General features: G+C 45.1%; 1 protein-coding gene across 4 annotated transcripts in view; it reads right to left on the bottom strand.

Moving 5' to 3' along the window:
* PBX4 (PBX homeobox 4) overlaps positions 1–12,526 on the bottom strand; it is a 42,472-nt gene extending 29,946 nt beyond the window's left edge. For 2 of the 4 annotated variants that reach the window (XR_014165002.1, XM_081898164.1), the window contains exons 1-2: positions 12,311–12,519; positions 1,101–1,174 (exon numbers count right to left, since the gene is read on the bottom strand). Coding sequence is in view for 2 of the 4 variants with exons in the window: in XM_081898164.1 (XP_081754290.1) it covers positions 1,101–1,174; positions 12,311–12,504 (268 nt within the window). In the remaining 2 variants the exon portion in view is untranslated. Of the gene's footprint in view, positions 1–1,100; positions 1,175–12,310 lie in introns of all 4 variants that reach the window. The other 2 variants (XR_014165001.1, XM_081898165.1) reach the window with 2 other exon arrangements.
* Positions 12,527–19,150: the final 6,624 nt, after the last annotated feature.

The raw sequence follows: 19,150 nt of genomic DNA, 5'->3' as shown, positions 1-19,150 counted from the left end.
AGGAATATGGAGACAGGCTGGAAAATATGTTGTACTCATCTGCAAGCATGCATGAATTGTTTACTGAAAAGGCAAAGGACAGTGTAAGAGATGTATAGTTCACATGAATTTTAGAAGACTGCCTGCCAGTCCAGGTTGACAGTCAACATTATCTGCCATTCACAGATCTTTGTGTCATGACATCTACGATTGCTGTAATGGTTGCATGCCAGACCCAGCATAAAAAGCATCACCTGCCATTACCAAGCTGATTATGTTATTCTGAATTTTATGCAAATTACATTCATTATGCAGAAATTAAATTATACAAATTAGCCACAGCTCTCTAGAGCAAGACATTTCCACTGTGGTCTTCCGTGTTCAACAAGTTGTCTATCCCATAAAAGAGGTTTGTCTACAATCCAAATACAATCAACTCAGAAGAATAAATACAATACGGAGGTCATCAAAGTAGAAAGAAATATTGAGAAATGAATGGTGTTTGTCACCAAATAGCTGATAACACTGGGTGGCTTCAAGCAAAAGCCATTCACTTCTAGAAAGTTAGCATGAAGGGAGGATGATGTTAGCCCTTGATATCTTGGCTAATGAGAAATGTAGCATACATGTAGCATGGGGAGTGTATGTGTTTAAATAGTCAAACAGCCATCCTTCATCTTTTTTTAGTACATACACTAGTTCAAACAACATACAAGTATTTCACAAGAATGCCTGGATATTTTCAATTTACTAATTTAGGTCACAAGCCTACACAGAAAGTTTGGCTGCTAAAATCCTAATGAAGTCAATGGGTTTAAACAGCGACTCTCTGAAGAGATGTACCCCAAAGTCTGTTCTGTTTTGTTTTCTAAATTGGTCCTATTTCTTTTCTCTTTTCTTCTTATTTGTGTGTCACCTTAACTCTGTGCACTTGTAATTATGTATTTTTTATCTTTCCATAAAGAAAGGACATGTACCCCAAAGTCTCACTGATATCAGCTTGTGGCTGGAAGGCTACAGTGCATTAATGGTAAATTTAGCACTTAAAGACAGTTGCAGCAGCCCATGTGCCAGAAAGATTAGTTTTCAGAAATGAATTTTGTATAAAAATACCAACACACCTGTTTTTTCTTTAATATCGCATAGCACGCTGAAGAGAGCAGGTTTCATTCGGTGGCAATTCAAGGCATGTTTCCTGAAAAGGAGGAGGGGGAAACAGGATGAATGGCAAAGGAATATAACAGATAAGAAAAAGAAAAAGGTATAACAAAGAAACAGGCAAAACATTCCATTCAAAAGCCACAGTCCACATTGCACCAGAAAATTGCTCTGCAAGGTTCATTTACAGTCTGAAATGCCCTATTGCCTATACTAGCTAAGCACCAGGAAAGTTAAACTTGCATAATTATACAGATGCTTGTGTATTTTAAGAGCATATGGGAAGCCTCAAGGCTGTATTCCACATTAGCATTCTTGCACTTCCTTTAACAAGGCAGCCTGCTTCAAAATGAGGAACGCTATGTAAAACCACAAAAGGAATATTTAAGCATCCTGCTGCTTAACTCTGCACCAGCAAAGCCACAGAACTGTCAGAATCCCAATCTATTATTCACTCACAAAACACAAGAGTGAAAGATCGCTCTACGAGTCTTAAAAACAAACACTACAATTGATATACAGCGGCTAAAGTCTTCACAGACCCTCTAACTCAAGGGTGTCAAATTCAATGGACAGGGGGAACAAATTCCACGTTCAGGGGATGCCCAGGAGGCCTGCTATTAGTTCTTCACTAATAAATGTCACTTCCACCCGAGTCCCCAATTTCACCGATGTTCTTCACCAAAATCAGTAAAATCAGAAGTTGTGTCAGCAGTTCTGGCAACTTACACAGCATTTATAGCCTGAATATGAGAGCACAATGGTCTTCTATTTTGCCATGCTGTGTCCTGGAGACCCCAGGAGCAAATGAATATATGAAACTGTCTTACATGGAGTCAGACCATTGGGCTATGAACAGCCTTCTTACCTGCAAAGTGTTTTCTATTAAACAAGGATGTAAGCACCTATCACCAGGCACAGGCTCTTATGGAGTGGTGGCCTCCTGCACTGTTAGTCTCTGAAGGGCCTGACGATGTCTCTGAGCTGACGCTCATACACAAACTACAAAATAACTCACTCAACCACCACAATGGCCAAAAAACAAAGGTCATGTAGCCAAATGCCCTGCAATGCAGGAATCTTATCTACATCATCCATGACAGATGACCATCCAAGCTCTGCTATAAACCCCCAAGAAAGGAGGGTTCACTACCTCTTGTGGTAGTCTGTTCCACTGTCAAATAGCTCTTACTGTCAGAAAGTTATTCCTGGTGTTTAGTCGGAATCTCCTTTCTTGCAACTTGACTCCATTGGTTTGGGTCCTCCTATCTAGAGCTGAAGAAAACAAGCTGAAGAAAAATCACAGTTTGAAAATCAAACCAACAGCCCACTGCTAAATGTCTTATCTCCAACAGTAAGCTAGCAGAGAGTGCTTTAAAATATAATGCTACAGAACAAACAGGGCCATTTTTATTTTGCTATACAATATTTGTGGACTATTTTTCAATCATGCGGATTCTCAAAGTAGCTCATAATAATAAAATCAGATTCATAGTGGATTATACTGCCATCACAATTTTAGATTTGGAATACCACAAGCACTCAGAGGCACATGTGGCTGTGGCTCTTATGCTGCTTCGCTGTCATTCATGTCCAGCCCCCGGGAATCCAGTGCATTTAGGGTCACCTTCATCATACTGTCTTGTCCACAGACTGTACAATGGTACCTCAGGTGAAGTACTTAATTCGTTCCAGAGGTATGTTCTTAACCTGAAACTGTTCTTAACCGGAAGCACCACTTTAGCTAATGGGGCCTCCCGCTGCCGCTACAGCATGATTTCTGTTCTCATCCTGAAGCAAAGATCTTAACCTAAGGTACTATTTCCGGGTTAGCGGAGTCTGTAACCTGAAGCGTATGTAACCTGAAGTGTATGTAACCCGAGGTACCACTGTAGCTATTTCTGCTAAGAATCTAACTTAATCTCCAGGCTCTCGTGGATGGAATGTGAGGTTTCTCTTCTGTTATCTGATGCTGCATTCCTTACTTTTGCTTGGTATTTCATGCTTTTTGGTTTTAGATACCGGTACGTTTGTATTCTTATTGCACAACACTCTGGGACTTTTTGTGAAGGACAGGTAGCAAATATTATCTATGATAATTAAATTGCCTAACCTAATTAATGGACATGGGGAGTGGCTGGGGAAACCCAGCCAGATGGACAGGGGAAAATATTTATTAATTACTACTACTACTACATTAAAACATTGGGCTTCACCATATTCCATGAATATAATAATGCACCAAAGGGCAATACACCACCTTGTTTTTATATTGCATTTCTATTAAGGCCAGAACTACATATCACGTGCAAATACAATCAGCTGTAGTCTGCTGCCTGGCAGCCCTTTTGTTTTAAGCACCACTTCAGGTGGGCACCATTCATACTGAATAAGCAAGGGGTGTTACCATGTCCCAGTCTAGCTCTTCTGCTCCAAATCTCCTTGCACTTAGAATACATCATACATTTTCAAACCAGGAAGCAGGTCGTCATGGGGTGGAGTGGGAGGATTAATATTTAACTGGCACCACAACCTTCAGGATATGTCAGGTTGTAGCTCTAAGTGCAGCCTTGCACATCTCATTAAAAAAATTCCCAAGTTGGAGCAGTCACAGCAGATCAGTGACAATGCACCAAAATCAATGGAATTGAAAGCCAGCCTCTCTTTTATGCAGGGTAAGAATTTCAGAGTGCACCACATGAGACTGCAGAAGAGCAAGGGAGTGATATTTCTGAAGGTTCTCATGTAGAGTATGTTCTCTGTATGGGAAACTAGCACAGCAGTGAGAATGTTTTAGCGTAGAATTCCTCTCCTTGGTCTAGTAGTTCCCCATTTGCAGGGAGCTTCTTACATAGAAAGTTTGAAGTGGTGGAGTCCAGTTGTACCACCAGTATTGATATATTTAACAGAATCATATGCTGATACTTTTCATGGGCAGCACTACTTCAGGCGGAAATTTGTCCCCCTCCCAAGAGCTTCCTATACAAACAAATCTAGCATGCGAGGAGTATGGATTCAGCAAAGCTTTCTCTAGGATTTATTTTTATATGTACAGAAGATGGGGAAAGTGGAGGCATTTAAGCAGGCACCCCTCCACCAACACTCTGAATATATAAATTGGCCCCAAGACTCTTGGAAGAAGAGACACAACAGTTAGAGCAACTGAGGCTGCAATCTTATACACACTTATCTGGAAGCAAGTCCCACTGAACTGAACTCAATGGGGGCTTCTTCTGAGCAGACATGTATAGAATTTCACTTTGAAAATACAAAGGAGAAACAGTGGGCCTTCATGCTACATGGTCCATCCCCAAAATCATTTGGGTAAATAAAATTATTACATTAAATGTTGCCTTAGCAAGCAATGACAAATACAAATAAACCATCGCTTTCAGATTTCATAAAGTTCAAACTCAGTATAGAGATCCGTCAATGAATAATATTGAGCTCATAAATTAAACTCTCCAGAACTTGCTTAAATACTCAATGGTAGCCAAAGTTCATTACTCATTCTTGGGACAATACTCTTCCAGGACTTCTACATTAATCCCATAGTTCTACAATTTCCATAGCTGAAAGACTCTACAGGAAGCCAGCCCACTTACTCCTGTTGCAAAATTTCTAAATGCACTGCATGCAGGGCTGCTTTCGAAGACCGTCTGCAAACTACAGTTAATTCAAAACACAGCTGCAAGACTGTCAACTGGAATTAGGTGGCAGAACATCTCTCATTAGTGATTAAACAGCTGCATTGGCTTCCAACTCAGTTCTGGGCACAATCCATGGTGCCAGTTCTTAGCTTTTAAGGCCTTCATGGTTTAGGACTACAAAAGAATCATCTACAGTGGTACCTCAGGTTAAGAACTTAATTAGTTCTGGAGGTCTGTTCTGAACCTGAAACTGTTCTTAACCTGAGGTACCACTTTAGCGAATGGGGCCTCCCGCTGCCGCTGCGCCGCCGCCACACAATTTCTGTTCTCATCCTGAAGCAAAGTTCTTATTTCTGGGTTAGCGGAGTCTGTAACCTGAAGCGTCTGTAACCCGAGGTACCACTGTATCTCCAAGCAAGTCTGCTGATACAGTACAATGACTGATATTTTGGGACCCTACTGCAGCACTTGCAAGCAGGGACCACCTCACCCAGGGAGGTTTGACTGACACCTACCTTGATATAATTTCTGCACTTTTTATTTTCACAGGTCTTTCAAATGTGAAACTGTACCCCTGATTATTGATTTTATGCTGGTCTTTTTATCTACTGCTTTTAGAGTTTATTGCTTTATTTTTATTGTGGTTTTATCTGCCCTTATTCTGAAACCTGTCCTACTTTTTTCTTTAAACGGTTGAGTAAGTTAGGCTTCTTAATCGACAGATTTTAAACATTTTAAACAAATGCACGTTACAACGGGGGGGGGGGGGGTTCAAACAGCCACCTCAGCTTTAGTTCAATGTCAAATCCATACTTGATTTTTGTGTATAGGGACTTTTGAAATTTAATGATGTTTTAAAAATATTATACACCAGAATACTTAGGTATCTGCCACCCTGGAAGGCAGACTCTTTAAAACAGAAAAAGAAAGAACCTTACATTAGAGTAAATTCATTCAACATTCCACAGCTCACAGCAGTCATCCAGCCCAGTCTAACCTAACAGACTTAACAAAACATGGCACAAATTGCCTGCTTCTATTGACATTCTGTTCCTCGAAGAGGTGGCACCCTGCTGAACACGAAAGGTAGTAGTTTGTGATTGCACAAAAAGTCAAATGCAAAGATCCAAGTACACAGCATAACTTTACTTCCTCTGGCAGAGTGCAGGTCTCCAAGGGCAGGACAAGCAGTAACATTCTGAATACAAGCAGAGGGCTCAGACTGCTACCAAGCAAGGTTCGCTCCAAGACTCAGATTAATAAGACTGGCCTTGACTGCTGTCAAAGAGGCAATAAGGCTGCCAAGTGGAACATAAAGATGCCCCCTCCCCAGTAGGAGACTTCCTACTGACCAGGAAGTGCAAGAACCAATAACAGTAGATTTCTGGCTTTGTTTTAAGTGCTGAATTTCTTATTGCTAATACAGTGGCACCTCGGGTTACATACGCTTCAGGTTACATACGCTTCAGGTTACAGACTCTGCTAACCCAGAAATAGTGCTTCAGGTTAAGAACTTTGCTTCAGGATAAGAACAGGAATCGTGTTCCGGCGGCGCGGAGGCAGCAGGAGGCCCCATTACCTAAAGTGGTGCTTCAGGTTAAGAACAGTTTCAGGTTAAGAACGGACCTCAGGAATGAATTAAGTACTTAACCCGAGATACCACTGTACTCACAATACTTCATAGGGAACAGTAACAAACTGTTATGAGATGTAGCAGCACTGGAACGTTCTAGTAACACTGAGACTTGTACAGTGGTGCCTCGCAAGACGAAAAGAATCCGTTCCGCGATTCTCTTCGTCTAGCGGTTTTTTCGTCTTGCGAAGCAAGCCCATTGACAGCTTAGCGGATTAGCGCTACAGCTGTCAAGCGGCTTCCAGCGATCAGCTGTTAAGCGGCTTATCAGCGGAACAGCTGATAAGCGGCTTAGCGGCTTAAGAAAAGGGCGAAAAAAGCGAAAAAACCCGCGGGGGGGACGCAAGATTTTTTTCGTCTTGCGAAGCAACCCCATAGGGAAATTCGTTTTGCGAAGCGCCTCCAAAACGGAAAACCCTTCCGTCTAGCGGGTTTTTCGTCTTGTGAGGCGTTCGTCTTGCGGGGCACCACTGTAGTAGTGTAGCCAGCCCACATTACATAGAGTGCTTGGATTTTGTTCCATAGGTACCTTTACGCCCAGCATTGCAAACTTCAGGCCAGTACATGGCTCTCCTTTGACCAGCCAGGCTGAAGTTTACCTTGCACAACTAAGAATAAATGTCAGTATATGCCTGTAAAAATCTTTAAAAGCAATCCTTGAGGACAGGTGCCTGTCCGCATGCACCGGCTCATGTAGCTTTTCAAGTTACTGCACTAGTTGAGCATCCTGGTGTGTTGCTGAACAAGTGTAGACTACGACTCATGGTGCTGCAGTTAATCCTTTCTGCATTTCGCCATGCACAGCAAATCAAAGGAATGTGGAAACTGGCACATGAATGAAATGAGGAGAAAAAGAGGGAACACACCACTGCACGAAGGAGGAGAGAACATCTAAATATGTATCCACGGATAATTTAGAATGTAAACTGGGAAATCGTTTTAGAGAGCAAATATACAGAGTGCTACTTTGTTTTACGGTGCCACAGATGAAGATTCTAAGCTGTCAAGATGAATAAATTAAAATTTAGTGTACCTTAGAGGTTCTCTTTTCATGTTTCTACATGAACGGAAATATTAACATAACCCAATACTTATACCTCAAATGTATCTGCTGTACACTGGAACTACCCCAGAGCTACTGCTGCAAATGCATAAAGGCTTCAGTCCTAAGGCCACTTATTAGGCCATAAGGCATACTAAGTTCAATAGATTACTTCTGAGTAAGCATGGCAGAGGGTTACACCAAAAGAACAAATTACACACAGAGATGTACCTAGGCATCCTAACCCAGCCTGGGTCCACAGTTGAATGTATGCGTTTTTGTTTATGGGTCCTCCTATCATTGGATGATTCCACCACATCAACAGGATGGGAATTTATTCTTGGGTTCAAGCAACACCCTTCCACAGAATTCAATTCATGACGGAGCTGCACACTGCACAGAGCAAATATTTTGCTTCATATGCACTGATGTTTCTTGCAGCAAACTCTCAAATTGGAATTTTGGCACCTGTGCCTAAATAATCAATGTATTCTATTTTATTATCAATGCAGAAGAATTACTACCAAATCACATGCAGCATCAGGGCAAAGTGAGTAACTGGAATGATGCTAATTCCTTTTGCTCTTCCTATATCAAGCTTGTTACCTCCCATAATTAATTTTAGTCCCATGAGAAAAACACAAGAGAGGCCACTGCGCTCCTAAAAAGGATGCATTTGTCAAGCCAGCATCTCATTAAACAGAATCACCTTGGTTTTCTTGTGTTCATAACAATGGCATGAGTAAAGACAATAGGTTCTAAGATACTTTTTCACACAGAATTCTGCCATAAACGCAGCCTTTTATTCAGGTCAAGATGTTTTTGTTTTCTACATCTGCACCTATCAAAGTGGTGGAGGCACAGAATATTGCCTCTGAAAAGCTGTGTTACAGATTGCTATGACTAGTTCATAACCTTACTTTTTAGACTGCTTACAAAATAAATGCTCAAAAATTCAGCATAGATAGTTAGCACCTTTTGTCTCCCAGCAGTAATGCAGTAATCCAGCCCTATATTACTATTTAGAGCAGGGGTCAGCAACCGTTTTCAGCCGTGGGTCGGTCCACCGTCCCTCAGACCATGTGGTGGGCCGGACTATATTTTTTTAGGAGGGAATGAACGAATTCCTATGCCCCACAAATAACCCAGAGATGCATTTTAAATAAAAGCACACATTCTACTCATGTAAAAACACCAGGCAGGCCACACAAATAACCCAGAGAGGCATTTTAAATAAAAGGACACATTCTACTCATGTAAAAACACACTGATTCCTGGACCGTCCGCGGGCCGGGTTGAGAAGGCGATTGGGCCGCATCCGGCCCACGGGCCTTAGGTTGCCTACCACTGACTTAGAGGGATAACAATACTAGACCATTATTGCAGAACATGGCATTCTGTTGAAAATTCAGTGGCATAAATGCTTAGAACCATAGAACTGGAAGGGATCCCTAAGGGCCATCTAGTCCACAATGCAAGAATCTCAACTAAAGCATCCCTGACAGATGGCCATCCAACCTCTGCTTAAAAACTTCCAAGGAAGGAGTATCCATCACCTCCCGAGGGAGTCCACTGTTCAGCAGCTCTTACTGTCAGAAAGTTCTTCCTAAAGTTTAGTTGGAATCTCCTTTCTTGTAACTTGAAGCCATTGGTTCAGGTCCTACCCTCCAGAGCAGGAGAAAACAAGCTGGCTCCCTCTTCTATGGGGCAGCCGTTGAGATTTTTATATGTACCTCATATCTCTGTTAGCCATTAATGCCTCAATTCAACACAGAATTAGACACACTTACAGCTCCTGCCAACCTAGCAGTTCGAAAGCACATCAAAGTGCAAGTAGATAAATAGGTACCGCTCCGCCGGGAAGGTAAACGGCGTTTCCTTGCGCTGCTCTGGTTCGCCAGAAGCGGCTTAGTCATGCTGGCCACATGACCCGGAAGCTGTACGCCGACTCCCTTGGCCAATAAAGCGAGATGAGCGCCACAACCCCAGAGTCAGCCACGACTGGACCTAATGGTCAGGGGTCCCTTTACCTTTAAGCTCAGTTTAATGTGTGTTTATTCCAAAGTGTGTTGCCCTCTTCCATTGCGCTCACATCCTAGTAAGTGTTCTTAGGGATTCAGCCTTAAGCTCATCAATCTCAGATAGCTTAAGGGCAACTAATTCTGTGCTGGCTTGTAGCCAGTGACTTTAAGGGTGATGTTCCCGTGAGCAGATAGGTTTAGGTAGTTCTCTAGGAATAACTAAGGAACAAGTGCCTTACTTCTGTATTGTTTATATGATCTTCATATACAGAAGTACACCCTCCACTTTCCCCCCCGCAAGGGAGATGCTCAGTTTAGTCTTGTTAAAAGATTAATCTGACTCACCAAAGGCTACCAAGGAAGTAGCTACAGCACTTACAAACCAACTCTTGGGTAAAGAGTTTCATCCTGGAACAGCCAGGAGTGGAGGGCAGGTGCACACCTATATAAATAGGACCTTGCAGTCCTGCTCCCTGATTTCTTTTAATTTCTCTGTCAACAAAACTAATGCAAGATAAAACTATATTATGAGTTTGTCCTATTGAATGTACATTGCTAAAACTGTCCAACAAATATGGGCCACCTGAAGGAATTGTGAATTGCTGTTTCAAAGTAAAAAAGTTATGTATAACTTAGCAATATGCTTATTTTAGCCCCCAAGGTACAGTATGAAGGAGCACAGCATTTTCTGTGGTGAGTAAACAGGAATTTGGTATTTGTATCAAATTGCAAGGAAACACATGGGGCAAAAATGTTCTTTTGAAGCTGTGGGACAATTTATATGAATTGCCACCACAGAGAAGACCAATTATGACAGACAAAAGTGGATTGCTGACTTTTATATGCACTGAATGAATTGTACATGGTTGCTTCAGCTTACAACTCAACCCACATTTACAATGCCACAACTCAATCCAGGATGGACAAATAGTTGATAGTCAGCAGATGCCACTTTACAGCACTTATAAGTAGCCACTTGCCCAGTCACCTACAGCAAGTTAAGAATCAGCTCCAGGCTACCAGGATGAGAAGTTGTTTCTTGTTGCCATTTGGCCACAAATGACTCACATAGGCAAGTGCAGACAAGGAAGTTAGTAAACATGTTTTGAGCCTAGTAACTTTTGTAAACTTATTTGCAAGGCAGCTGTATAGTTCTACCCAATTCACATTCTCAATGCACCAAGTTGGCTACAGGAAGTGGGTCTTAGCAGAGTGGAGCAATGTTTGTGTTTATGGGCCACAATTTTGCTTGGGGTTACAGATCAAACACTGCACAGAGGAACTAAGCAGGAGTCCAAGAAGATGCAAGGGTTCCTCCCTCTCCTCTTTCAGACCAGTCTATTTGTGTATCTTTACTAAGTAGAAAAATTATAATTTATGTTTTTAAACTCATTATTACACAGAAATTTCACTTAAATCAATGGAACTGCAAAATAATTTTCTGCAAACTCTTAAGGCAAAGACCACACAACTTCATGGTCCTGTGCAGCACCCCAGCACATGACCTACATGACCAATGCAGAAATCAAAGTAACGTATTGAAATAAACATAGGTATAAAAAGAAGTCAGTCACTATTCTCCCTACCTTATACTGCCAGCCATTTGCAAAAAAATGCAGGTAATCTGTAAAATGGATGCAAATACAGTATGTTCCTCAATGTCAATGCACCACAGGCATTAACTAAGTAAAAACCATTCTCCTGGGATGACTCTTCAACAAGTTGCCAATTAATAGCTGTCTGGCCACAAATTCTTCACAAATGTGGGGCCACAGATAATCCACCATCTTATTTTGGTTCCTCACTCAACAAAGGCAAAAAGAACAACAAGATAAATGCAACGAGTAGGCTGCATCAAATCCCTGACCAGATTTTTCATTAGCGGATATCTCAAGTAAGAAGCACAATATAAGGATCTGATCCAAGGATACCAAAGCTATCAATCTTTTCCTTCTTGAACATACCATAGGCTTATCTGCACTTGCACAGAGTCCCTGTTCCTTGCAGACCTGCCCAGACTTGCTGCAAGTTCACTATTAGCCTTTGCTGTGATGCCTCATGGCCTGCCCACTGCAGGTACTGACCATGGTACCCTTTAAATAGCAAAACTATCTTCCCCCACCGCAATATTTTACGCTGGAATTGCTTCTGCCTTAGTGAGCAATGGAGAAATATACCAATCCTCTGTAACTTGGGGTCTGACTCCTCCCTAACTACACTCTTCCCCGACGAAGAATTATTCTCTCTTTCTTATACCATTTTACCAAGTCCCATTTAGTTCCCATCTTGCCTGGGAAACTAATTTACACATTGTTCGGGGCACTGGGACTCTTAGGTCACCTGGTGATCGACCTACCATGGGAGACCATTACAGATGATGGGATCCTTGACCAGATCCCAAGGGAAAGGCCATCTGTCACCAGACCAGGCTAGTCAGCAGCCCAAGACTCTACAGGGATCACTGCATCAAGCTTCACACCTGACATTTTCAGGTGCGCGCCTACAGAGGCTGAGCATGAACGGAGCAGGCTCGCGGGTCAGAAGCGGGGACACAAACTGCCCGAGGAGTTTGGGGGCTTCGGGGCCGCGGGGCCTCTCCTGCTTTCCTCGGAGCTCAGGTGCTCCTGCCATAGAGGGAGGGGGGGCTTCCCAGCCCTTTTGTCTATGGATTCCCCGCTGGATCTCGGGGGGGGGGGACCCTCGCGCAAAGGCAAAGTTTCCGTCTCGCTCCCCCCGCCCGGCCTGGGCCCGCCCCATCTCCCGCGCCGCCCCCCCCAAGCCCGGCAGCCCTTCCCTCAGGCCAAGGCGGCGGCGCCCCCCCCCTCACCTGGCCTGCGCTTCGTCCAGGCTCTGGTCGGTGATGGCCATGATCTGCTGCAAAATGTCCCCCGTGTCCTGGAGCCCCGGGGGCGCCTGCGGCGAGGGCGGGCCCGGCGGGGCGGGCAGCCGGTGCGGAGGGGGCTCTCCGGCGCCTCCCGGAGGGGGCTGCAGACCCGCCAGGAGCCGCGACGCCTCCTCCATGGCCGGCGGGCGGCGAGCGGAGGCGCCTCAGGCCGGCGGTTGTGCGGCCCGATCCCTCCCCCCCCCCGGTGGCGGCGGCGGCGGCGGCGCTGGCTCTGGCGGACGCGCGACTGGCGGCGAGCAGGCCCCGCGACCCTGGCTCCTCGCGCGCGCCCCGCCCCGCCGCGCACGGGCTCCGCCTCCGCCGCCTCCTCGCCAAGCGGCAGCCCCAGAAGCAGCAGCAGCGGCGGCGTCGGCGGCGCGTCTCCTCCCGCTCCCCCTCCCCTCGCGCGCCTGCCCTCCCAGCGTCCCGCCCCCTTCGGGGACAAAGCCAGTCTCTCGGCGGCCGCAGCGCCATCGCCGCCTCCCAGGGAGAAGGGGCGGGGCCGCGCCCAAGACGCCTTCCCTGATTGGCTGCCCGCCCGCGGCCCCGCCCCCGCCCGTCTCGGCCCTCCTCAGGCGGGAGGGATCCTTTGGGCGCTGCTCCTCCCGGCGCCGCCCTCCTGGGTCTCCGGGCTTCGAGGAGGCGGCGGGCGGGCGAGGAGGGGAAGCAGCGGCCCCGAAGTCCCGGGGGGGGGGGCAAGAGAAGCGCCTGGCGGCGGGAGGCCGAGCCAGCCCTCGCTCCGACTGGACCGAAGGCGCAGATGCAGGCAGGACGCTGCTTTCCTGTCCTCCTCCAGGCCCCGCGTCCATCCCTCACGAGGAACCCTGCAAAATACACTCGGCGCTCTGCATAAATGAGAGAAGGCAGGATAACTTTTTGAAAATGAAAACAAATGGGAAATGCTCCTCATAATGGAAGATGTTTGATAGGTATGTGCCACATTCTGGATGATTTGATGCTCCCTCTCTATTTGTTATTACTCTGCCTTCCTCACCCTGTGACAGATGACTCCACAGAAGAAAGCCATCTCTTGCAAAATCACAAAGATTCATGCAACCACTTCAGCAATCAGGTTGTGACCATCACAATGGAAGTTGTGCTCCCTAAAATAAATAAAGTCATCATTTGTGTGCATGCATATATATTCTGGGAATCCATGCTTTGACCCATGCACCACATTTTTCTCTCTGCCTTTATTCACAAAACACATACAGAGTTTCCATCTTTCTAAGCTTCAGTTACACTCTTCTCTGCACATGGTATTTTACCTCCCATGCTGGTCACAGAAACATTGAATCTTCGAGTTGGAAGGGGCCCCAAGGGTCATCTAGTCCAACCCTCTGCAATGCAGGAATCTGAGCTAAAGTGACCATCCAACCTCTGCTTAAAAACCTCCAAGGAAGGAGAGTCCACCCCCTCTCATGGGAATCTGTTCCACTGCTGAATAACTCTTAGAGTCAGAAAGTTTTTTCAAAACGTTTAGTCAGAATCTCCTTGCAACTTGAAGCCATTGGTTCGAATCCTACCTTCCAGAGCAGGAGAAAACAAGCATGCTCCCCCATGTGAGAGCCCTTAAGATATCTGAAGATGACCATCATATCTCCTCCCAGTCTCCTCTTTTCTGGGCTAAACATACCCAACTCCTTCAAGGGTCCTCATAAGACTTAGTTTCCAGACCTTTCATCATCTTGGTTGCCCTATTTACACTTTCCAACCTGTCAACATCCCTCTTAAATTGTGGTGCCCAGATTTGGACACAGTGTTCCAAGTGTGGTCTGACCCAGGCAGAAGAGAGCAGTTCTATGACTTCCCTTGATCTGGACACTAGACTTCTGTTGATGCAGCCTAGAACAGCATTGGCTTTTTTTGCTGCTGCATCACACTGTTGACCAGGGGTTGGCAAGGCTTACCCCGCCTGGGCCAATTCACTTCAGCGGAGATCCCTCTGTGAGCCGGATCATGCGCGTGCATGCCCCCAATTTCTGGCAACTGCGTCTGCGCAGACACGATTTCCGGCACTGCGGAAGCAAGTCCCTGTGCCGCGCTGCGCCGGTTTAGCATACCATGTGGGACCTCGCCAAGAGGGAGGTTTGGGGGTGGCTTGTGGGCCAGTTAAATGACCCCCGTGGGCCGCTTGTGGCCCATGGACCTTAGGTTGCCTACCCCTGCTGTTGACTCATGTTAAGCTTGTGGTCCACCAAGACCCCTAGATCCTTTTGACATGTACTGCTAGTAAGCCAGGTGTCCCCCATTTTACATTTGCGCAGAACCTGACATTTGTCCCTTCAGAAATGCATTTTGTTAGCCTGAGCCCAGTTCTCCAATCTGTTAAGGTCATTTTGAATTCTGATTCTGTCTTCTGCAGCATTAGCCACCCCAATGGCTCAGGGAGAGGACGGAACCCTGAGGGACCCCACAAGTGAGAGCCCAGGAGTCTGAACACTCATCCCCCAATACCACTTTCTGAACACGGCCCAGGAGAAAGGAGCAGAACCACTATATAACAGTGTCCTCAGCCCCTCTAGACAGTCCAGAAGGATGTCATGGTCGAAGGTATCAAAAGCTGCTGAGAGATCCAGCAGAACTAGGAAACAGCTTTCATCTTTGTCCCTAGCCCACCGAAGATCATCGACCAGCGCGACCAAGGCAGTTTCAGTCCCATGATGAGGCCTGAATCCCGACTGGAAGGGATCCAAATGGTCCGCTTCTTCCAGGTATGAGCAATCACCTTGTCCAAGAATGGAAGATTTGAGCCGTTAGTTCATTTTGTTCAATTATTTTAGCATATTGTTATGGTTGAAATAAAAATAAAATAATAATAATAAATTGTCCAGTTAGTAGCTCCTTATAGACCAACTTAAGTTTGTTCTGGTATAAGCGTTTGTGTACATACACACTTCTTCAGATACCTGTTGTAAGTCATTTGAGTGTCATATGAGCAGCAGAGGTGGGATAATTTTTTTTTCATAAAGAAACAAAATTATACAAATATAGAATTGTAAAGATTTTCTAGTACCACTATTTATTAATGTGCTGCTCTTTGTAGTTCCAATGAAGCCTTGCTTGTTTTCATTGACTCTCAACTTCTGTCTTCTTATTTCCTCTCTTTCTTCCCTTCCTCCATTTTGCCTAGATAGTCGGTGCAAATTTGAACCATGTTTTACAGCTCTCACGATTTTCAACCTATTAATTCTGTGCTGAATTAAATTTTGTACATTTTGCTGTTCAGTGTGGTTCAGTAACATTTGAATTCAGTCCCCCATCCCCATTTATAAATACACAGAAGCTCGCTCGTTTTCCTATCCATTCATACCAACTCAGACCCAGTTATTATAGTAGAAATGGAAAAAGCTAACTACTACATACATGAAGGTTTGATTGATTGAGAACATTACTTGTGGTTATTGTTTTCCCTGTAGATTTGAAGCTTGAGTCAGTTCAATCAATAAATGCACCAATATTAATAGGAAGGCACAGCGCTCTGCCTGGAAACCAAACATTATCCTCTGCAAGGAAGCCTGGGGAGTGATGGGAACTCGCTCAACAACTGCTTCTGCTGATTCCTTGAAATTTCCACAGATGAATATTCACAGATTTTTAGCTCAAAATGGTAAAGGCCACAGCGGCAGTCCTGCACACAGGCTGCTGACATCCCACTGAAAATGGAAGTTAAGCAAGTTGTGTTCATATTTAGACAATGAATGTTACAGTGATTCAGCAAAAGTACTCCATATATAAGATTTATGAGTATCACAAAGAGGAAACATTCTGAGTTAAATTGCTTTTTACATGGGAGTAGGAGAGAGAGCAATAGCCATAATTTCAAACTAAATGTATATATTCAGTTGTGCTCACTGGATATAAGCAGAGAACCTGACTCTCCTCTGTGCATTACAGCACCTGATATTAAGGCAATATGAAGTAGCAGCCGCAACACTGCCAAGAGCTACAGGAATCATGAACTAGGCAGGGTGTTTAGCTGTCTGATAGGGGTAATCAGATGGGTTCTGTCACAGAACAACTCTTAAAAGTATATTCTTCAAAGATGTTTCGTAAGCTTGATGACAGGCTGGATAGTCAATGTTAAAAATACCAAAAGGTTCATTTATATAATACCTATGCTGAAACCATTTCTAGATCAGAAGCTGCTTGCCTGTTGTTTGGGAGAATAATATTCTGCAAGTGAAAATAGGACCTGCTCTCTATATTTTGGATAGCTGAGGATACATAATGCTCACTGGTGATCAGTCCATACCCTGCCTTCCCCAACCTGGTGCCTTCCAGATATTGTTGAACTACAACTCTGTTCCAGCCAGTGTGGCCAATACTGTGTGTGTGTGTGAGAGAGAGAGAGAGAGAGAGGGAGAGAGGGAGGGAGGGTGGGTGGGTGGGTCACCAGGCTGGAGAAGGCTGTGCTAGACCCACAAAGACACCTGCCTGCCTGCAGTACCAGACTTACGGATAAGCAAAACAGGCTATAGCTTAGGGCCCCACTCACTTGGGGGCCCCCCCAAAACTCAGAAAACAAAACAAAACTGGATGTACATTTCCAAAATATAAGATAAAAATAAAATAAAACCTACATACAGCAACAGTGTTTTGTGTTGTGTAGGCTTCTGTGATGTACGTAATGGGCTCCACCTGCTAGCCTGCTCCCTAAAATACCGCTGGTTTGTTGTTGATAAAGGACAGCAGGACATATAAAGGGCCCTATTACCTTCAGTAGCTGAAGCAGGCTTCCTTAACCTCAGCCCTCCAGATGTTCTTGGCCTACAACTCCCATGATCCCTAGCTAGCAGGACCAGTGGTCAAGGATGATGCGAATTGTAGTCTCAAAACATCTGGAGGGCTGACGTTGAGGAAGCCTGGCTTAGGGCCTCATCAAACCTAAATCCGGCCCTGCCTGCCTGGATGTGTCCATGGAAGAAGAATCTGGCCAGGGAGAGTGAGAGAAAGAACCAGGAGGTTTTGGAGCTAGCTGGCAAGAAGAAGGCTGCTCTACCCTGCCTTTTCTTAACACTTGGGGGAAGTCGCTGGGGCCGGGGGGGGTGGAGCATGAAGCAATACATTTTAGGTTTCAACCAGATTGCTGTGGTTGGGGGCGGTTGCTGACACATTGCCTGAGCACCCGCTGCTGTGCCAGCACAGATATCTGATCCTATGAACTCTGTGTAGATATTTCAGAAACCCATGTAGGCTGTGAGCCCTTGGGCTAGGGAGGGAGGGGAAGAAAAAATCCAGGAAGAAACCTAGCTGTTTTCACATCTAACAGAGCAGCACACTGTTAAGCGGAAGATCAAAACTTGATTGCAGCAATGACTTGCTCTATTAAAATGTATCATAACCTCCTCTAAGGTAAGAAGGTTCAGAGCCCAGGGAGTGATGGTGGGGCAATAATGAGTGGCCAGAGGGAAAAGAGGGAGAAGACTGGGAAGAGACAGTGTCAGAAGCTGAAGAGTGAACAGGCCTTAATGAGCTGGAGAGACTGTGGCAGAGAGAAGTTCAGACTCGGAGGCAAAAGCTGAAGCAGGAGAGGAGGGAGGTAAAGAGGCAGAGATGAGTCTGGCTGGGGAAGAGTCACAGGTGTCTCCACCTCCTACTGTGACAAGTGCCCCTTGCCCTGTCTCCCAGAACCAGAAGAGAGCTGAAATCAGCAGAGCAATGACAGGCTGAACACAGACACAGTCTCCAATCGCTTGGAAAAAGCTCTGGAGAGGAGGGGACTTAGGCAGCTGTGCGGAGGCAGGGACTTTTAGTCTCAGCAACTGATGCATGGAGTAAGACCTACCAGGGATGAGCTGCTATGCTCATTAGGCCTGTCACTCTGCAAAATCTGTGAAGATCCTGGTTTTGCTGATAAAGAGTTGAGTCCAACTTTGAGTGGTGTGATTTACTGCTGGCTCTGCTGGCTCTGTGACAGTAGGGGTTCCTGTGAGCAGGCTGCATGGACCCCAGAGGATCGGGGAGGGGCGTGCAGACTCAGAAAAGAGGGAGATACAGACACACTCCCCAAGATGGCCAAGTACTTAGTCCCTTTCCTGGTCCAGTAACATTTTGTTTACACTCATATAACATTTCCTTTTCAATAAGTACGGCAGTTTTTTCATATATTTTTTAATGCTATACCCTTTTCACATAGTGGAGTGGGGATGATATACATAAACCACCTTTTCCCTGCTCACAGATAATCATGTCTCTACTGGATAATGAAATGAAAAGGAATTAAATTGTAGGGCAATAGTTCACATGGATACTGCTGAGGGAGCAGGGAGACCTATCTTCTAGTCCTGTGATGAATCACCTGCGCTTATACAAAATGGACAGGGGTATAATTAACAAGTGAATTCTTGCATGTCAGCACAACAGAAGAAAGTTCATTCTCAAGCTGAAGCCGGAAGCAGGCAACTGACACAAACCTGTACATCTTGAATGCAGATCCACCCTCTTTCCTTGTGAACCACACCTTTCCTCCAAAAACCTCTATAAATTGAGTTAATATTTAAGCCATAGGGAAAGATTTTTGATGCAGAAAATGAGTGTACTTGGATTATTCCAGGAGTCCATGGCTTTGTGCTGGGCCATGGGACTCATTCTTATTTTTAAAAAATAAATGCTATCTGCTGCTTAATTGCCCACTTTCTCTAGTTCCTTTTGTATGCTCCTGTTCCACGCAGGCAGTGTTCGTGTCACTATTGAATAGGGGCTTAACATCATCAGAGATGACGGGATGCAGGAGCTCCCTGTGCAGTTTGGGAATGTCTTCTGAAAATGTCTCTCCCCCAT

This window comes from Podarcis melisellensis (genome assembly GCF_964234715.1).
Source record: "Podarcis melisellensis genome assembly, chromosome: 2".
NCBI lineage: Eukaryota > Metazoa > Chordata > Lepidosauria > Squamata > Lacertidae > Podarcis > Podarcis melisellensis.
The sequence above is the reverse complement of the archived record's forward strand: the minus strand, read 5'-3'. Positions and strand labels throughout refer to the sequence as shown.